This window comes from Stomoxys calcitrans, chromosome 4 (genome assembly GCF_963082655.1).
Source record: "Stomoxys calcitrans chromosome 4, idStoCalc2.1, whole genome shotgun sequence".
Taxonomy (NCBI): domain Eukaryota; kingdom Metazoa; phylum Arthropoda; class Insecta; order Diptera; family Muscidae; genus Stomoxys; species Stomoxys calcitrans.
Genome location: NC_081555.1, coordinates 146,608,072 through 146,625,569, shown reverse-complemented (window position 1 = coordinate 146,625,569; position 17,498 = coordinate 146,608,072). Strand labels below are relative to the sequence as shown.

At 37.9% G+C, this 17,498-nt stretch overlaps 4 protein-coding genes across 6 annotated transcripts; 2 read left to right on the top strand and 2 right to left on the bottom strand.

Moving 5' to 3' along the window:
• Positions 1-1,395: 1,395 nt before the first annotated feature.
• On the bottom strand, positions 1,396-10,168 carry LOC106082687 (mitochondrial import receptor subunit TOM40 homolog 1). Of its 2 annotated transcripts, XR_001220536.2 has the most exons (6): positions 10,070-10,168; positions 9,671-9,977; positions 9,264-9,526; positions 8,772-9,189; positions 2,158-2,570; positions 1,396-2,084 (listed from the first exon to the last, which is right to left on the bottom strand). XR_001220536.2 is itself a non-coding variant. In XM_013245351.2 (5 exons), the coding sequence occupies exons 2-5, from the start codon at positions 9,861-9,863 to the stop codon at positions 2,431-2,433; spliced, it is 1,014 nt and encodes a 337-aa protein (XP_013100805.1). In that variant the 5' UTR covers positions 9,864-9,977; positions 10,070-10,168; the 3' UTR covers positions 1,396-2,430. The 2 variants fall into 2 exon arrangements, 1 of the variants encoding a protein (XP_013100805.1); XM_013245351.2 differs by having other exon boundaries at positions 1,396-2,570.
• Positions 10,169-11,852: 1,684 nt separating this feature from the next.
• Positions 11,853-12,816, top strand: LOC106082669 (selenoprotein BthD-like). Of its 2 annotated transcripts, XM_013245320.2 has the most exons (3): positions 11,853-12,001; positions 12,063-12,575; positions 12,632-12,816. In XM_013245320.2, exons 1-2 carry the CDS (start codon positions 11,966-11,968, stop codon positions 12,564-12,566), a joined length of 540 nt encoding a protein of 179 aa, XP_013100774.1. In that variant the 5' UTR covers positions 11,853-11,965; the 3' UTR covers positions 12,567-12,575; positions 12,632-12,816. The 2 variants fall into 2 exon arrangements, with proteins under 2 accessions (XP_013100774.1, XP_013100772.1); XM_013245318.2 differs by having other exon boundaries at positions 12,063-12,816.
• A 323-nt stretch (positions 12,817-13,139) lies between these two features.
• On the bottom strand, positions 13,140-14,155 carry LOC106082668 (signal peptidase complex subunit 2). Its single transcript, XM_013245317.2, has 2 exons — positions 14,002-14,155; positions 13,140-13,834 (listed from the first exon to the last, which is right to left on the bottom strand). The coding sequence occupies exons 1-2, from the start codon at positions 14,038-14,040 to the stop codon at positions 13,295-13,297; spliced, it is 579 nt and encodes a 192-aa protein (XP_013100771.1). The 5' UTR covers positions 14,041-14,155; the 3' UTR covers positions 13,140-13,294.
• Positions 14,156-15,036: 881 nt separating this feature from the next.
• Positions 15,037-16,476, top strand: LOC106082665 (ubiquitin-like modifier-activating enzyme 5). The gene has a single exon (XM_013245315.2). It carries the CDS (start codon positions 15,137-15,139, stop codon positions 16,316-16,318), a length of 1,182 nt encoding a protein of 393 aa, XP_013100769.2. The 5' UTR covers positions 15,037-15,136; the 3' UTR covers positions 16,319-16,476.
• Positions 16,477-17,498: the final 1,022 nt, after the last annotated feature.

Genomic DNA, 17,498 nt, shown 5'->3' with positions numbered 1-17,498 from the left:
TCTTGAAATTTAAAGCAATGAGACCTTTTGTAACCCCCTTGGTCCCTTGCTATCCTTGGCTTAATTCTGCACTCTAAACGAACAGAAACGCCACAAAGCGAATTAATTTTAAGTCATCCCCGGCGATTTATATGTTAGAAAAACCTACCAAAAATTGAGGTCGGCCTACCAAAATACCAAGAAAAACCTACCAAAAATTGACGTCGGCCTACCAACCTACCAAGAGAATAAAAACCTACCAATTTTGGTAGGAACCTACCAAAAAACGGCAACACTGTACATGACATTGATACTACCCGTGCGGTTATATGGTTCTCAGGCATGGGTACTTTTGAAAGCAGGTGAGGCAGTGCTTGCAGTATTTGAGAGAAAAAATCTTCGTAAAATATGGACCAGTTTGTGTTGATGGAGAATATAGGCGAGGTATGAACCGCCAGCTGTATGACGGTGATAGCATAGTAACACGTAAAATAAAAATAAAAAAAACTTGCAAAATATACGCATCTTTTTCGAACTGTCCCTATCCTACGGTGTTATTGGGTTGCCCAAAAAGTAATTGCGGATTTTTCATATAGTCGGCGTTGACAAATTTTTTCACAGCTTGTGACTCTGTAATTGCATTCTTTCTTCTGTCAGTTATCAGCTGTTACTTTTAGCTTGCTTTAGAAAAAAAGTGTAAAAAAAGTATATTTGATTAAAGTTCATTCTAAGTTTTATTAAAAATGCATTTACCTTCTTTTAAAAAATCCTCAATTACTTTTTGGGCAACCCAATAGAATGGTGGCAATTCGTCACCTCGAGCTATAAACCCTTATAAACGCGATAGGGTTGTTTTCCATGTAAGGGGACGAGAACTGTCACCGGTCCCTGTCACCAGAGGACCTATTCCGTAACAGGGTTAGGACTTGTCCCATTTCTTTCCCATTTATTATGAACATCTTTCTGTGTTGGCATGCCTAAGCCAAGCTTGGCTATATTAAATATTTTGAATCTCTGACATATATGTACATATGTAAGTAAAGCTTTATGGCAACCGATCTAATAAATTGGATTACAGCCGACAAATTCTTGGTCAACAAAACTCTTTATTTGGGTTTTAGATTTTTAATTTATAATTAATATTGATTTAAATCTACTTCCGATTGATGTAACTATGTTATAATTAATAACTTAGAACTATTAATCAAATAATTAAAAAAAAAAACTATTTATATAGTTGCAGCAAACGAAAAAAAAAACTTTAAAGAAAAAAACCAAAAGGAATCCTAATTTGAAAGTGAAATTCTAAAAATATTTCAATTATTGTTAAAATAATTAATATAACTATAGAAAGGTTAAAAAAAATTTTTTTCATAAAAAACCAAAGAACTCACTTTCAAAGGGACCCCCTTAAGATTTGTATTTTATTTATAATTTCTTTAGAGAAACTAATTTCAATGGTTTTGTTACTATTTATTCTTTATATAATTAGTTTTGTATGTACGTGTGGGTGTAGAAATGATGTTTGATATACATATTTGTTCTTGGCTTGGAAAAGAATGTCGAGAACAAATATTAAAAAAAAAAAAAAATTAAGGAACTATTAAAGCATTAAGGGGAAAGCACATTAGACTGCACTAACTTACGTTTGAATTGAAAATACAAAAAATAATCATGGTTAACAGCTTGGGATAATTAGAAGAAAAATTGGCATTATATACCTTTTCAATGCCAATAATCAAGAATTTAAGAATTTTGTGGACCTTAGTGAAAATGTCAACAAAGTTGACCAAATCTTTTTAAAAAAAAAAGATTAATATTAACCTAAACAAATGCAAAGTTATATATGCACCATATATAACATTTACCCATAAGCTCATATTTTACGAAACTACTAGTTGTAGTCCCATCAATATGATCCTTAATTTTACAAATGATGAAATTATAAAAAAAAATAGTAAAAAAAAAACATATTGGCGGTGTTGATGGCTGAACAAAGGTAGATGCGTTATTTTGTCTTCTAATACGGCGAAACACACAAAGGCAACAAAAAAGTCTTTTGGTAGTGTCTCAGGAAACAGAAGGTTAGAAATGCCGCTTTGAATCTGTAAACGAAAACAAAATTGTAAATGGCTTTTATCTTTTTGTTTTTGTTTTCCACCCCATAGAGTTTCCTACATTTAGATTTTTCTTTAAATTTGTTTTAAGTTTCAATTTCGTTAAATTTTCCATGGGGTTAGAGTTGTTGATTTTCTTTTCTTTCTGGGAAGCTTTGTCATTTATTCATGTTGTGTTTGTTGTATCTAATTGTTGGATTTCCTTTAAATCAATCACTGTTTCTTATTAACTTTGTGTTTTTGTTTTTGTTGATGTTTATAGTTTTATTTTAAAATTTTAACCATAATCCCTAGTGGTTTCTTTTTGTTTTGTTTTTGTTCTCAGGTGTTAAGGTTAACCAATTATAAGTCCACAACCTAATCTAAACTGATTTTTGGTATGATTCAAACGTCCACTTAGTGCAAATGAAAATGGCAATGGCTGCAATCGTTTCTCTAATACGCCACACACATTCCAGTTGGTGTCAAATGAACCTAAAAAAAAGAAGAAACAAATTATATTAATAAAACGATGTGATTACGATTAGGAGGAGTACATGTTATCAGCATTTGATTGTTTTGATTCAGTGGGTAGCGGCAAGGATGCAAAACAAATACAAGTAAAAAACGCATTAAGTTTGGTCGGGCCGAACTTTGTGTTGTTGTAACCACATTTTCATGTGAAGGTGGCGATCCTCGCCTAGTTCCTGTAGGTGTGCAAACTCGTTCCGGTCCCAAGGAATGATAGCCGCGTGAACGGGTTGGCCATTGGTTATTTAAAGGCGCCAATAACTCGCCTTGTAATATCAAGCATCGTAGACACTAAGTATTTGTGGAAGAGCGGGTGTCGAACGGCCTTTCACTAAGACTCTCCTCTCGATACCGCTGATTGTCCGCGATTGTCTGCCGTTGCAGCTACTCCGTATAGAAAATTCCACTATCCGCAACCTGTGGACGCAATGAACACCACACAGATCGGATCTCAATGTTCCGGACTGTGTGGTGCTCACAGATATCCAGCACCCGGCCGAATTTTGGATACCCACCACCATGGATATATGTATTTATGTGTTATTATCGTTAGCTCTAACTATCTTATATATCCAAATCCACATAAGGAGTTAGTTTTTATACCCTACACCACCACTGGTGCATAGGTTAGCATGCTCGCTTATCGTGGCCAAGCGCCCGGGTTCAAACCCTGCCGGCGGGAACACATTAAAACATTTTCCAACGGTGGTTATCCCCTCACCAAATGCTGGCGACATTTGTGAGTATTTCAGCCATGTACAACTTCTAAATCAAGAGGTGTCACTTTTCGGTGATTCGCCGTTCGGACTTGGCATAAAACAGGAGGTCCCCTTAAATTTGAAACGGGCAGCACTCAACTGATATTGTGAGAAGTTAGTTTCCCTCTAATTTGTTCCGCAATGGGATGTTTGGGAAACACTAAATCACATAAATATTGGGTTGCCCAAAAAGTAATTGCGGATTTTTCATATAGTCGGCGTTGACAAATTTTTTCACAGCTTGTGACTCTGTAATTGCATTCTTTCTTCTGTCAGTTATCAGCTGCTACTTTTAGCTTGCTTTAGAAAAAAAGTGTAAAAAAAGTATATTTGATTAAAGTTCATTCTAAGTTTTATTAAAAATGCATTTACTTTCTTTTAAAAAATCCGCAATTACTTTTTGGGCAACCCAATAAATTACACCACCACTGTGGTACAGGGTGCCCTTTTAAAGCTATAGGAGCAACAATTTTGGTGCGATCTCTACCAAATTTGGCATGAAATGTTTCGTGTGACGTCCCAATATGTGTGGAAAATTTCATCTAAATCGGTTCAGATTTAGATATAGCTCGCATATATAACTTTCGTCCGATTTGACCTATTAAGGCTGTAGCTATGTATCTATTTGAGCTATTAAGGCTGAAGAATGCCCTATCTTTACAAAATTTGGCACGAAGTGCTTTTTGTGACGTCCCACTATTTGTGCAAAATTTCATCATAATTGGATCAAATTTATATATAGCTTCCATGTATATCTTTCATCCGATATGTCCTTTTAAAGCTGTAAAAGCCACAATTTTGGTCCCATTCTTACAAAATATGGCATGGAGCGTTTTATTCAACGTCCTCATATGTGTGCAAAGTTCCATAAAAATCGGTCCAGATTTAGATACACCTCCCATATATATTTTTCATCCGATATGGCCTTTTAAGGCTGTAGAATCCACAATTTTGGTACGATCTTTATAAAATTTGGCACGGAGCGTTTTATTCAACGTCCTCATATGTGTGCAAAGTTCCATAAAAATCGGTCCAGATTTAGATATACCTCCCATATAAATTTTTCATTCGATATGACCTTTTAAGGCTGTAGAAGCCACAATTTTAATCCGATCTTTACAAAATTTGGCATGGAGCGTTTTATTCAACGTCCTCATGTGTGTGCAAAGTTTCATAAAAATCGCTTCAAATTTAGATATAGCTCCCATATATATTTTTCAACCGATATCGCCTTTTAAGGCAGTAGAAGCCACAATTTTGGTCCGATCTCTACAAAATTTTTCATGAGATGGTTTAATTGACATCCCAATACCTGTGTAAAATTTCATCAAAATCGATTTAGATAAAACTCCCATATATATATATATGGGAGTTTTATCTAAAGGCTGTAGAAGCCACAATTTTCGTACCATCGCACAAGCTTCTATTCGATATTTAAATAGGTATGCAAAATTAAAGTCTGACTAAATTTGGATATAAGTGTTATCTTAACGTTCCATTTATTTTAAACAGCAGGAAATCAACTAAAAACAAGTATTTGCATATAGCTGCTTTATAGACCGATCTGCCGATAAAAGGTCTAATGCCCATTAATGCTTTATTTTTTATACGATTTCGCTGAAATTTGAAACAGTGAGTAGTTTAAGGCTTACCAACATATGACCCAAATATGGTTCAGATCGGACTATATTTTTATATAGCTGCCATATATACCGATCTGCCGATAATGGGTCTGAAGCCCATTAAAGCTTTATTTATTACCCGATTTCGCTGAAATTTGAAACAGTGAGTTATTTTAAGCCTACGGAAATCTGACATAGAGATGGTTCAGATCGGACTATATTTAGATATAGCTGCCATATAGACCGATCTCACGATTAAGGGTCTGAAGCCCATAAATGCTTAATTTTTAACCCATTTCGATGAAATTTGAAACAGTAAGTAGCTTTACGCCTTCCAATATAGGACCCAAATATGGTTCAGATCGGACTATATTTAGATATAGCTGTCATATAGACCCACCTGCCCATAAGAGGACTGAAGCCCATGAAAGCTCTATTTATTACCCGATTTCGCTGAAATTTGAAACAGCGGGTAGTTTTGGGTCTCCCCATATCTGTCCCAAATATGGTTCAGATCGGAATATATTTACATATAGCTGCCATACAGAAGCCCTTGTTTATTTTTTAACCGATTTAGCTGAAATTTGAAACATTGTGCAATTTTACGCTTCCCAACATCCGACTGAAATATGGTTCAGATCGGACTGTATTTAGATATAGCTGTCATACAGACCGATATGCCGGTTAAGGGTCTGATGCTCAGAAAAGCTTTATTTTTACCCGATTTTGTTGAAATTTGAATTTGGGGAGTTTTTGGGGGGTGAGGTGACCACCTACAACTCGATCTGATTTTGTAAGCGAGATTCGTAATATACTCACGAATACGTTTCATTTAAGCCCCATATTGCTATGGACGACCAATTTGTCTGTTTTTAGACATTTTAGGGGTTAGGGCAACTTCCTGGGTACTTGGACACAACTTTTAATACCATACTCGTATTATACTCTTCAATACCTTTCATTTGATATCCATATTGTCTTTATCGGTCCACTTGTGATTTTGGGTGGTATTTTTGGGGTAACGGGGAGGGTCCGTCCCTTTCCGATATCAACAAATTATAAAGCATATTTCTTCTTCCTGACAATATTTGTTCCCTACTTTTCATTGAGTCCCATATTGTCATAATTGTCAAATAAACCTATTTTAAGGGGTTTTGGGGCTGGGTAGGCCCGCCAGGTACTTGGACCCAACTTTTATTATAAAATTCGTACTCTACTCTTGAATACCTTTCATTGTCCCGATCGCTCCACTTTTATTTTTGGGTAGTACTTTTAGGGTAAGGGGGAGGGTCCGCCCCCCTCCCGATATCAAAAAATTATATAGCCTATGTTTCCTTCCAGATCAACCTACATAATCTATGAAAATTTCAAGGTAATCGGTTCAGCCGTTTTTGAGTCTATACGGAACAAACAAACCGACAAACAAACAAAAATTCAATTTTCTATATAAGATGATGATCAACCGATTCGAAAGCCTTTGAATGATCTAGTGTGACGAGAAAACTAACATTGCCATAATCAATTTCACTTCTAATCGATTCCGAAACTTTAACTAGTGCACTAACGCAACTATGATGGGCACGAAACCCGGATTATCCATCGGACAACAAAGATTCATGATGGAGATATCCGGACATTTGTTTATGCAAAATCTCCTCGAAAACTTTTGAGAGGTAACATAATATAGAAATCAGAAGGAAATCACTATTCGATTGGGATTGGGATTATCTTTGATATTTTCCAAATAGTGGGATATGCACTGGAGATTAGAATAAAAGAGATGAGTAAAATAAGGTAGAAGGTAAGGAACTAATATTCTAATAAATCTTAGGACAAAGTTATCAAAACAATTGCATTTGACTTCACTGATCTAAGACTATGTAAAACTTCTTCGTGCGAAACACATCTAATCTCAACACTGCAATCAACATTTGTGCTTTTCGAAAGCCTATTAGTGTGTTGGTAAAAATTCGAGTCTATACCTAAGGTCGGAATATTAACAAAAGTTTCATTCAATTCATTTATATCACCATGGTAATTATAAATTGTCCTGAACTTTCCAATCCCGATATCGATTATAACCCTCCACTTGCCTTTCGTGGCTAACGCCGAATAGTATTTGGATGAATAATATCGTTACTTTGCATCACTAATGAATGCCTTTACTTTATTTCTTGCCGTGCGGAATTCCTCACGAAGTTCAGGCGTTTAAAACGTTTCCCACCTGGAGTAGGCTAGGTCCCTGTTACGAATAAAATTCCTAATAGTGGAATTAAACCTAGGCTTAGTATCTGATTTCAAACGCAAAATCTGAAAAATATCGTTACCGCTGATGTTTTCGAAATCAAAGTCATGCAAATCTCCCTTACATGAAATGCTGCACTGCAGCAAGATGTTGTGATTCTACGAAAAAGTTAAGCCCCTCCCTTGTTCATATGTGGAAAAGTCCCCTTGCTCCCTAATGGGATGCTTGTTTTTTAAAATAGCAAAAAACGAAACTCGCAAAGCCTAGCAAATTTACTACAGATCAATAACTTTCTAGCTGATAATTGGCTATGTACGTCGATAATGGTATGCTTCCATTCATTGCGTTGTTACAACGCAGTAATGGTTTTTTGTTTTAGACCTCTAAATTGTGTGAGCTTCTCTGTAAAACAGCAATGGTACATTAACACGGATACGTTTGCTGCCTCAATAAGACGTATGTACGTCTTTTAAGACATACGGAGAAATACGCCGTCGATAAATATTTTTCTAACAGCTTTAAACTGCTGTTACTTTCCTTATCGATTTTTGTTTTGTAAAAATTACCATGGGTGTATGTAGTTTTTCTTATCTTTCTTGTCTTTTAACAAATTATAAACATTTGCGAATTTCGCTTTATACCATTTTCTATCTATAATTTTATGATGCAATATCTACAATTATTTCTCTAACCATTTAAACAAAAATTAGATGGGCTTTTGGGGTTTTAACTTAGTTCTTGTTGTTGTAGCCAAAATTGCATGTGGAGGTGGCGATCCTCGTCAAGCTCTTGTAGGTAAGCAGGCTCGTTCCGGTCCAAAGGAACGATCACAGCGGGAACAGGGTGACCATTGATTATTTAATGGCGCCAATAACTCGCCTTGTCATATCGAGCATCATAGGCACTCAGTATTTGTGCATGAACCGGTGCCGCCCGGCCTCTCACTGAGACTCTGCGCACGATACCGCTGATTGTCCGCGACTGCCGTTGCAGCTACTCCGTATGGAGCATTCCACTATCCGCAACCTATGGACGCACCCGGTAGCTCGCAGCTAAGCTTCTCGTGGCTGCAATGAACACCACACAAATTGGAGCTCAATGTTCCAGCCTGAGTGGTGCTCACAGCTATCCTGTGCCGTGTTGTTGTAGCAGTGTGTTGTACACTGAGGCGGCAGCCCTTGCCGATGAAGAATCTCAACCCGGTACGTACAACCGTCTGTCATGGGACTGTTTAACATGGTAACAAAATTCAGCGTGACGCTACGAACCTTTTTTGTCGCGGACAATCTCTTTGGAGAAGTTCATGAGTACTTCAGCCTCGTAAAACTTCTCTACAAAGAGATGAAATCAAAGTTTTGACATGTAATGACTATTGCTTAACCCTATAATCTTGAATCCATAATCAACATTTTATAGGTATTTCTTTGAGCTACTGATTTCCACAATTGCAAGCTTTAGGGTTGCAACCATTTTGAAGCATTGTTTTTATCATTTCACATATTTGTATGGCATAACACTATATCAAATTCTTTCAACTTACCTCTGAATACAAGATCAGCTTTGGGCAAATCCACTTGATAACCTAAGGTAGCGACAGACTCTTGCATTCTCAAACTTGTTTCGACTTCAACGCCAATCTGTAGTTGTTCACTGGCTTTCTGATAATAGCAAATGTGTACACCGCCCGAGCCCAAGGTGCCAGACCATATCGAATCACCATTGGTGTAACGGCCCACTGCAGAGAGTACAGCAATTTGACCACCCGGAACATTGGGACCATACTGATAAGCCAATTCAGCGCCCAATGCAATGCTCTTGGTTACCGATTGTAGATAGTGACCAACAAAAACACCGGAATTATTAAAAATATTAGGATTGCCTACAGTTAGAGAGGCAGTAAAGTCATCGCCACGATAATCTGTAGTCAACTGGGCGGCAGTTATTTTGGATTCTTGTACCTGTAGCATCATATTGTCAAAATAAAATTTTAATTATTTTCACTTACTTTTGAAATTAACATTTAACTTCTAACCTGTGAGGCGAATTTACAACGAATGCGGGGTGAGAATTGATGTATGACATTCGCATTCAAATTACCCGATGGATCGATATCACCCAGCAGCACTGGGAAGGCTTCAGAGGGACTGTACTGTTTGGTACCCACATAGGTGGCACCAAAACGATACCCACTTGGCTGTGTACTGCACAAATTGAGTGTGTGCGAAACCTGGAAGTGGTTACTCAGACCTTTGTTCAACATTACCTTTGCACCCTCAAAGGTCATTGCCTGGACATCTGCAATAAATTCACATGAATTTTCAAAGATTTCATTCAGTTTTTCTTCCATCAAAATATTTTCTGCACATGTTGTAGGTTATGTCATCAGCAGCGGCAATAACCCCCATCGTGCGATTATTTTGACAGAGGGCCTTTACATACCTTTACATTTTTTATGCAACTCCTCCAAGGTACCAGGATTTTCCAGTTGAAGGTCTACAGTTGATGCGGGTGTGTCGACAGCCCCATATCCAGCTGGAGCTGATGGTGGTGCAGGTACTCCCGATTTAGCCGCTTTGTCCAGAGCAGACGCTGCGCTGCTCGGCGTCGACGATGCTGCCATAACATTTCCCATTTTGATGTGCTCTGGTTTCTTCTTTCTACTCTGTATTTACACACACTCACAACACAACTGACTGGCCGCACGTATTTTTTTCAATCAAAAATGTTTTCAGATTCGGAGTTCTATCTAAAAGATTGACACAAAGTTTATTTTGTTTCGTTATTTACAGAAAATTTTCGTTATGTTGTTGTCTCTCCGAAAAAATAGGAAAAACTTACTTTTCATATAAGAAAAAGACCCCAATGAAAGAGCAAATTTGACAGACGCAATGTGACATATGAATGACATTTGCCATTATATGGCGTTGCCCTATTGTTTTACGTCACACGTGAGATCCGCAGACGGCTTATATTGGTGGGCACAACGAATTTTGTTTGCCAAATGAAGCTTTGTATATACAGCCTCATTAATCATAGACGAATATCCACTAGATGTCTTATAGTTCTCTATGAAAATGGCTTTGAGTTACAGCGATTAGAAATCAGACGTTTTCTTTTGCTTCTTTCTTTAGAGAAGTGAGAAAAAGGCAGTGAGAGAATACAAAAACTTTAAAAAACACAAGTAAACAGCAAAGCGTTAACATTTTTGTAAAAAAAATTATAATTCAAAAACAAAATATAATACAAAGTTGACATGGCGAAACAATTAAAGGTGGTCTCATTTGTACAATAACCACAAGTCATATGGTGCCATCCGCCATCTTGTCATCAAGCTGATTGGCGGTTTGCCAACACGGGCAAAGAAGTTTGTGTGCCTGGGTGTATACGTGTGCGTACATGAGCAGAGAATATGCGAAAAATAAGATAACAACATAGAGAATGTGAACAAAAATCTGACATTTTAATACCGTCAAACTGGCTAAATCATCTTTTTTCTTCATTCACAACAAGTTTTGAATCACCCTGTTTGATTTCTACTCGTTGAAATAATCTTAGGTTAGGTATGGTTGAAAAGTGGATGCAGATAATAATCCGCCCCATGCCACTATGGAAATATACCTAAGCCAGTAATGGTCTTGTTGTGCGCTCTAAAAACTATAAAGTAACCTCAAAAAAAATTTAAGTTAGGAATTCCGAGCAACTTACAAAATCCTTAAATGTTTTCAGTACCACTCCCCTAAGTTGGTTCATGTCTCCACCTAAGTGCCGATATCTGTTAGATGCGAAAGCCGGGCAATGACAAAGGAAATGTTTCAACGTCTCATCATCTTCCCCGCATGCCCTACATATGCTATCACTTGCCGTACCGATTTTATTTAAGTGTGTTCGTAGTCCTATGTGTCCCGTTATGGTACCTCCTTCTTACTTCTTTTCATCCCATGGGATTTTCGCAGTCCTACCGAAGGTTTTGATGTTCCACAATGTTACATGAGCATACGTCGCCCATTCCCTTAACTCGGACCATTATGGCCCAGCAGCAAACAGTAAGATCACGAACACTCCAAGACTGTTCGTGATCTTACCGTCCTGGTTGTTATTGCCCATATAGTATTTTTACTTTCCGTAAAGTTGTTCACAATTGACGTCCTCGCGTTGGCACCACACCATTTCACGCATTCCGGGATCGCCCGGATCTCCGCCTACAGGACCGTATTATGGCCAGGCAGTCTAAAACAGATATCCATTCCTGAGTTCTCAATGTAGACCCCCAGGCCAAATCTGTCCTCTAGTTTTGATCCATCCGTATAACATGATCTTTCAGATGGCAATACCAGGGTTCCGTCAATCCAAGACTGTGCCGATAGCAGCAGTTCCTCGCACTCGACTTCAAGGTTAATCTCAGGTATTTGTATGTCAAATAGACTATCCTCGGATTCAGGCCCCATTTCGAGCCTATGACCCATCTACATAGTGCCTAACATCTGTGAGCCTATACACATTTCGCCAGATGTGTATAGTGCCCCCGTTAATTTTTTCTGTGTGTAATTAGATACAACACTGTACAGTTGACATTGCGAACACAGGGTGTCCTTGATTATACAGTGTAAAGTCTGCCCTGTGACAAACAGCTGCATTACAAAAAATTAATTTGAGCGCGTAAGTCAATAGCATCTTTTGAGCATACAATTCATTCAGTACGAACATTTCATTAAAACGTCTAAAAACTAACACAATATGCCCCCGAAAAGGAAAAGAGGAGCCACTAGTGTGGTAAGTATATAAAATACATGGAAAGACAAATGTTTCTCAATTTTTTATTTTAATTTTATAGGATGCTTCTAAATCATCAGCTACCAAAAAATCCAAGGCATCAGATGAACCACCGAAATTAAAGAAAAACTTTCCAGTTCTTTATGTAGAATGCTGTCGTTCCTGATCCGTGTTTAAAAGACGGGCAGAAGCATTGCACCGTGAGATTGTTAATTTGTTAACCCCTCTAAAATCTAATATAGAATTACAGTTGTGTGTTAATTCCGATGGTCCTCCGAGAAGAGGTGCATTTGAAGTAGCCATATCAATGGAACCCTCCGATGACGTTGACCAGCGCAATCTCATTTGGACGGGTATAAAGCGCACTCCACGAGCACAAAAATTCCCAGCTGCTGAAGACATGGCTGAAGTTATAAAGAAGCATCTTAAGCTTGTTTCCTCCGACGTATCACCTTTGAAGCAGGAGGAGTCTGAACAAGACGAACCTGACGCTAAGATATCCACAAGTGATGAGGAGAAGCCACAAAAGAGCTCGTATTCTAAAGGTGGAAGGTCAAAGAAATAATGCCATTTCGTAAGCCATCGGATATAATTTTCCAAAGCAAGGCATAATTTGTCAATGTTTTTTAGTTCATTTTTGCCATATTTAGCACTTATGACTTTGTTAGTGGTAAAACCTTTTGGAGCCCTCTCAAACGAACCTTTTGCTAATGACGAAAATATTATAAAACACTGGGAATTATGAATTCTTTGGAAATATCTATAGAAATTAAGTTGCTCTCAATAAGCAGAATAAATATCTTTTATAAACAATACCAATATACTGAATGATTTCAATTACAAACGAAAGGGTATAATTCGGAGATAGGTTTTTTACGGTTAGATCTTATTAGAGATTTATCATAAGGAACATAATTTTCAGGGCCAAGCGCTGAGTGTCACCTCGGGATTTCTAAGACTAAGTAACAATTTAAGGTTCATCGAAAAGTCTATCCAGATTGAAAAACAAGAAAATTCTTCAAAAATATTGCATATGGAGTATACAAAATTTTGATCTTCTATAAGCTACGGTTTTCGACAGTCACAAAATTAATGTGAAGGTCATACATTTAAGATTCATATATTACAATAACTACTCTTTACATTTTTTAATTTGGGTTCTTTTAATGTTACATTTATTTATTTTTCATTCCATTTCAATTAAACACTTAATATATTTGTGTTCGTATCTAACATCAAATCATATTCATTTTCTTTAAGAACGCACGTCTCGTCAGTGTGTTCTTTTACAAGCTATTTTTCTTTTTTCTCAGCTGATAGGGAATTAAATAGACGATTCACTTCGTTGGCCACCTGTTTGTCGACAACAAAGCCATTCACATCAATAAACTGTGCACATGATTTTACACTAGTTGCTTCCCTCAAAGACTTGGAATCCTTTACGGAAAGAACTAAAGTGTACTTATCATCGTATTTTTGCATATCCGAACTAGCTTCCCAAGTTCTTTGAGATCCGTTGGAAGTCTTTTCAATGGCCACAGCAAAGGTGCCCTTTTCACGGAATGTTGTGTGCAATGTTAGGATACCCATTAAAGCAAAATAGGCAATGACGCATAACATCAAAACAGGCTTTGACTCTGGAAATGGATGTGTAAAGTCCCAGCAATGTGCTAAGACCGCAACCCCGACAGCCAATGTGCAGAATATCAAGCGGGTGTTAATAAGTCCAAACTGTTCCTTCAATTGGGGACGGCTTGAGAATAAGGCATTTTTAACAGCATCATCGAGCGCATGTTTCACGGCAGTGGCGTCCCATTTGTTTATTTTCACCTCCTAAAGAAAAATGGCTTTTTTGTTACATATTTTCTGAGCCACCTGCTAAGAATCACAGACACTGTACAAGCAGCATTCAATTCGCAAAACCATGACGTGGTATCTGAGCTTAGCAAGTTTTGCTTCAAAAGAATTATGCTGAGGGTATTTTATGAACTTTTACATACCTCTTCCACGAATTGTGGTTTTTCATTAGGTTTAGACATTATTTTAATGGAATTTTTTCTAGTTTTTTCTTTAAAATATGCAAGGAATAAATAAATAAATGTCGGAAAATAGTGACAACGCGACACAGGGTTGATTTTCAATAATAAACCGACATGGTTGCTTATGATGGTTCTCAGGGAGAAACAGAAAAGTACGTATTGACAAAAGGGGACTAACACTATGAGATTTGTAAATCATATAATTTTATCCTTTACCAGCCTCTGAAGGCCGAAACAGAATGAACGTTTGAGATTTGTTTTTGAGCTTTACATTGCAAAAATTCAACTCTGCACACATTTCCCACAAAAGCAATGCGGAAAAATTAAAAATGTTTCAACTTTGATGCATCATTCTTTGTTGCCACACGTAAGTAATGTTTTTAGTTGTCAAAGCTAAAAAAATTGTTATCTTCTGCGATTTGATATTTTGACAATTGTTTGCAGAGTTGCTATTTTCAACGCAACGCCCCTCAACGTGCTTATTCTGTTAAGGCCTTTAGCACTCTCATAGTTACACAAATACTGAGTGCCTTTAATGCTCGATACGACAAGGCGGGTATTGGCGCCTTTAAATAACCAATGACCACCCTGTTCCCGCCGTGATCGGTCCTTTAGACCGGAACGAACTTGCTCACCTACAGGAGCTTGACGAGGATCGCCAACTCCTCATGAAAATGTGGCTACAACAACAACAACAATTGCTGGGTTTTATTTTAGTCCTAACCAGTACAAGTCAAATGTTCTGCATAAGTTATGCTGGTAAGTTATCGATAATATGTAATAACAGATAATAAGAAACGGTTAATTGTTATTTGCACTATATAGCACTAAAATAAAACATAGCAAACCTTTTCACAGCATCCTCAATTCCTTAAAAATTCCGAATCAAGCCTTTATGTGTAAAGATATCTCAACTGGGATGCACATTCTATTCCCTTCTCCGTATTACGTTACGTTTCGTCTAATCTACTTTCTCAGCTGTTCATCATAGTTATTTGACACTGTTTGGGCAACTTAGTTGTTTTTGAAGTGACACGAAGACAAATATTTAGTTTTAATTTATTTTTTCGTTAAAAACTTACTAAACTTACTAAAAATGTCTGCCATCGAGGAATTACAGGCTAAATTACTCGAACTCAAGCAGGAGCTGGAACAACAGCGCTCGGAAAATCAACAGGCACGCCAACGTATTGAAATAATGTCTGCAGAGGTTGTGGACTCAAATCCCTATAGTCGTTTGATGGCTCTCCAACGCATGGGAATTGTAAAGGAGTACGAAAGGATACGAGACAAGGCAGTGGCAGTGGTGGGTGTAGGTGGTGTTGGTAGTGTTACTGCTGATATGTTGACACGTTGTGGCGTTGGCAAGCTGATTCTCTTCGATTATGACAAAGTTGAATTGGCCAATATGAATCGTTTGTTCTTCACCCCGGACCAGGCTGGTCTCTCAAAAGTAAAAGCAGCTGCCAAAACTTTGACTTTCATTAATCCGGATGTTTCCATTGAGACTCACAATTATAACATAACAACGGTGGAATCTTTTGACAAGTTTCTGGATACCATTGCTCATGGTGGTTTGCAGGCAGGTCAACCTGTTGATTTGGTTTTGAGTTGTGTGGACAACTTTGAGGCCAGAATGGCCATAAACACAGCATGTAATGAACTCTCCCTAAATTGGTTTGAATCTGGAGTTTCAGAAAATGCTGTCTCTGGTCATATACAATTTATACGTCCCGGCGAAACGGCTTGTTTTGCATGTGCTCCACCCCTGGTGGTGGCAGAGAATATTGACGAGAAAACTCTAAAACGTGAAGGTGTGTGCGCAGCATCTTTACCCACCACTATGGGCATAACGGCAGGCATGTTGGTGCAGAATACTTTAAAATATTTGCTTAACTTTGGTGAAGTTTCCGATTATTTGGGTTACAATGCCATGAATGATTTCTTCCCCAAGATGACTTTAAAACCAAATCCACAATGCGATGATAGACATTGTTTGGTTCGACAAAAAGAGTTTGCTGCGAAACCCAAACCTGTGAAAGAAGAAGTGGTGGAGGAAATTGACCAACAACTACATGATGACAACGAATGGGGCATTGAATTAGTTGATGATTCACAGCCCATGGAAACAACAACAAAATCTGAAAACCCAAATGTTTCCGAGGGTTTACGTTTAGCCTATGAAGCACCCGCCGCTCAAGAAATATCGAATGAAAATACCGTGTCCACTGCAGATGTGAGCTTGGATGAGTTGATGGCTCAAATGAAATCAATGTAATGCGCCTTTGAACAGGAGATTTTTGTTTGTCACTTTCTTACTATTCCATTTTTGTAAAAAAAAAAAATCATTATTTATACATTTTTGTGCAATTTTCCATAATTTTTAAAAATTTATATTTTTTTTACAATAAACGTGTCCACAAATTTTTAAGCTTCAAAAAAGTATGAACATATATGTATAAGGTTTCCACACAATTTTAAAGATGTGGGTACAATACGTTGTGAATATGGCATTGGTTGTAGATTGTTTAATAGCAGACATATATTGCCTAGCAGGAGGCAAGGGTGGTATTTTTACCCAAGCCCGGCAAGGCAAATTATGCGACACCAAAGACTTATAGATCTAAAAGCCTTACGGCCTTTCCACCTAAAACGCACTGCGGATACTACGATAAAGAGTAGGATATCCAGCGAATAGGCATCCTGAATAGATGCAATCAGGATACCTATGTTAACGGAAGGTCGGTAGAGGCCGCCCGGTACGGTAATATAGAAGAATCATTCGATGGCAAGACGTACACATTGGCAGTATGACATAAAGGGGGCTTTTAAAAATGCGAGGATCGACACACTGCTCCAATCCGTAGACGAGTACCGGTTAGACTTAGAGACTGGATAAACCATATGCTAAGGAACTGGTAAATAAACCTCTGCCTGAAAGATGGTACATTGTTCCGGCAGTATCAACGACATGCCGAAGTCGAGCCATCTGTGAAGACTGGCATTTTATCCTCTTTAAACACAGCATACGTCTCCCACTCCTCTCTTCCGGGAAAACAAATCCTGATGATCCTATCTTAAATCGGCCTTGATCATTTAAAATATCTAGAACGCTAAGTTCCCTCAACCTTAACCTTGGCTGTAGAGTTCCGAATATGTATCTCAAGAAGCTGCATATTCAGTAACGCTTTAAACCTACCTGCGCTGTGGACTTTAAAGCTCCCCTGATTTCGATACATATCAGTGTTGTTGTTCTTTTTGTAGCCACCTTTGCATGTGGAGGTAGCAATCCTCGTCAAGCTCCTTAGGTGGGCGAGCTGGTTCCGGTCCATACAACCGATCGCAGCAGGAACATGATGGCAATTGGTTACAGAAAACCGCCAATAACTTGGCTTGTAATGTCGACCATCATTGTCACTCAGTATTTAAGCAAGAGCCGGTGCCGCCCGGCCTGTAAC

Excerpts from the sequence above, each read along its gene's own strand:
- LOC106082687 (XM_013245351.2), bottom strand. The coding sequence starts at position 9,863 with ATGGGAAATGTTATGGCAGCATCGTCGACGCCGAGCAGCGCAGCGTCT. Across the intron at positions 9,527-9,670 it reads GTTGCATAAAAAATGTAAAG|ATGTCCAGGCAATGACCTTT; the intron begins GTATGTAAAGGC and ends AATTTATTGCAG. Across the intron at positions 9,190-9,263 it reads GTTGTAAATTCGCCTCACAG|GTACAAGAATCCAAAATAAC; the intron begins GTTAGAAGTTAA and ends ATGATGCTACAG.
- LOC106082668 (XM_013245317.2), bottom strand. The coding sequence starts at position 14,040 with ATGTCTAAACCTAATGAAAAACCACAATTCGTGGAAGAG. Across the intron at positions 13,835-14,001 it reads AACCACAATTCGTGGAAGAG|GAGGTGAAAATAAACAAATG; the intron begins GTATGTAAAAGT and ends ATTTTTCTTTAG.
- LOC106082665 (XM_013245315.2), top strand. The coding sequence starts at position 15,137 with ATGTCTGCCATCGAGGAATTACAGGCTAAATTACTCGAACTCAAGCAG.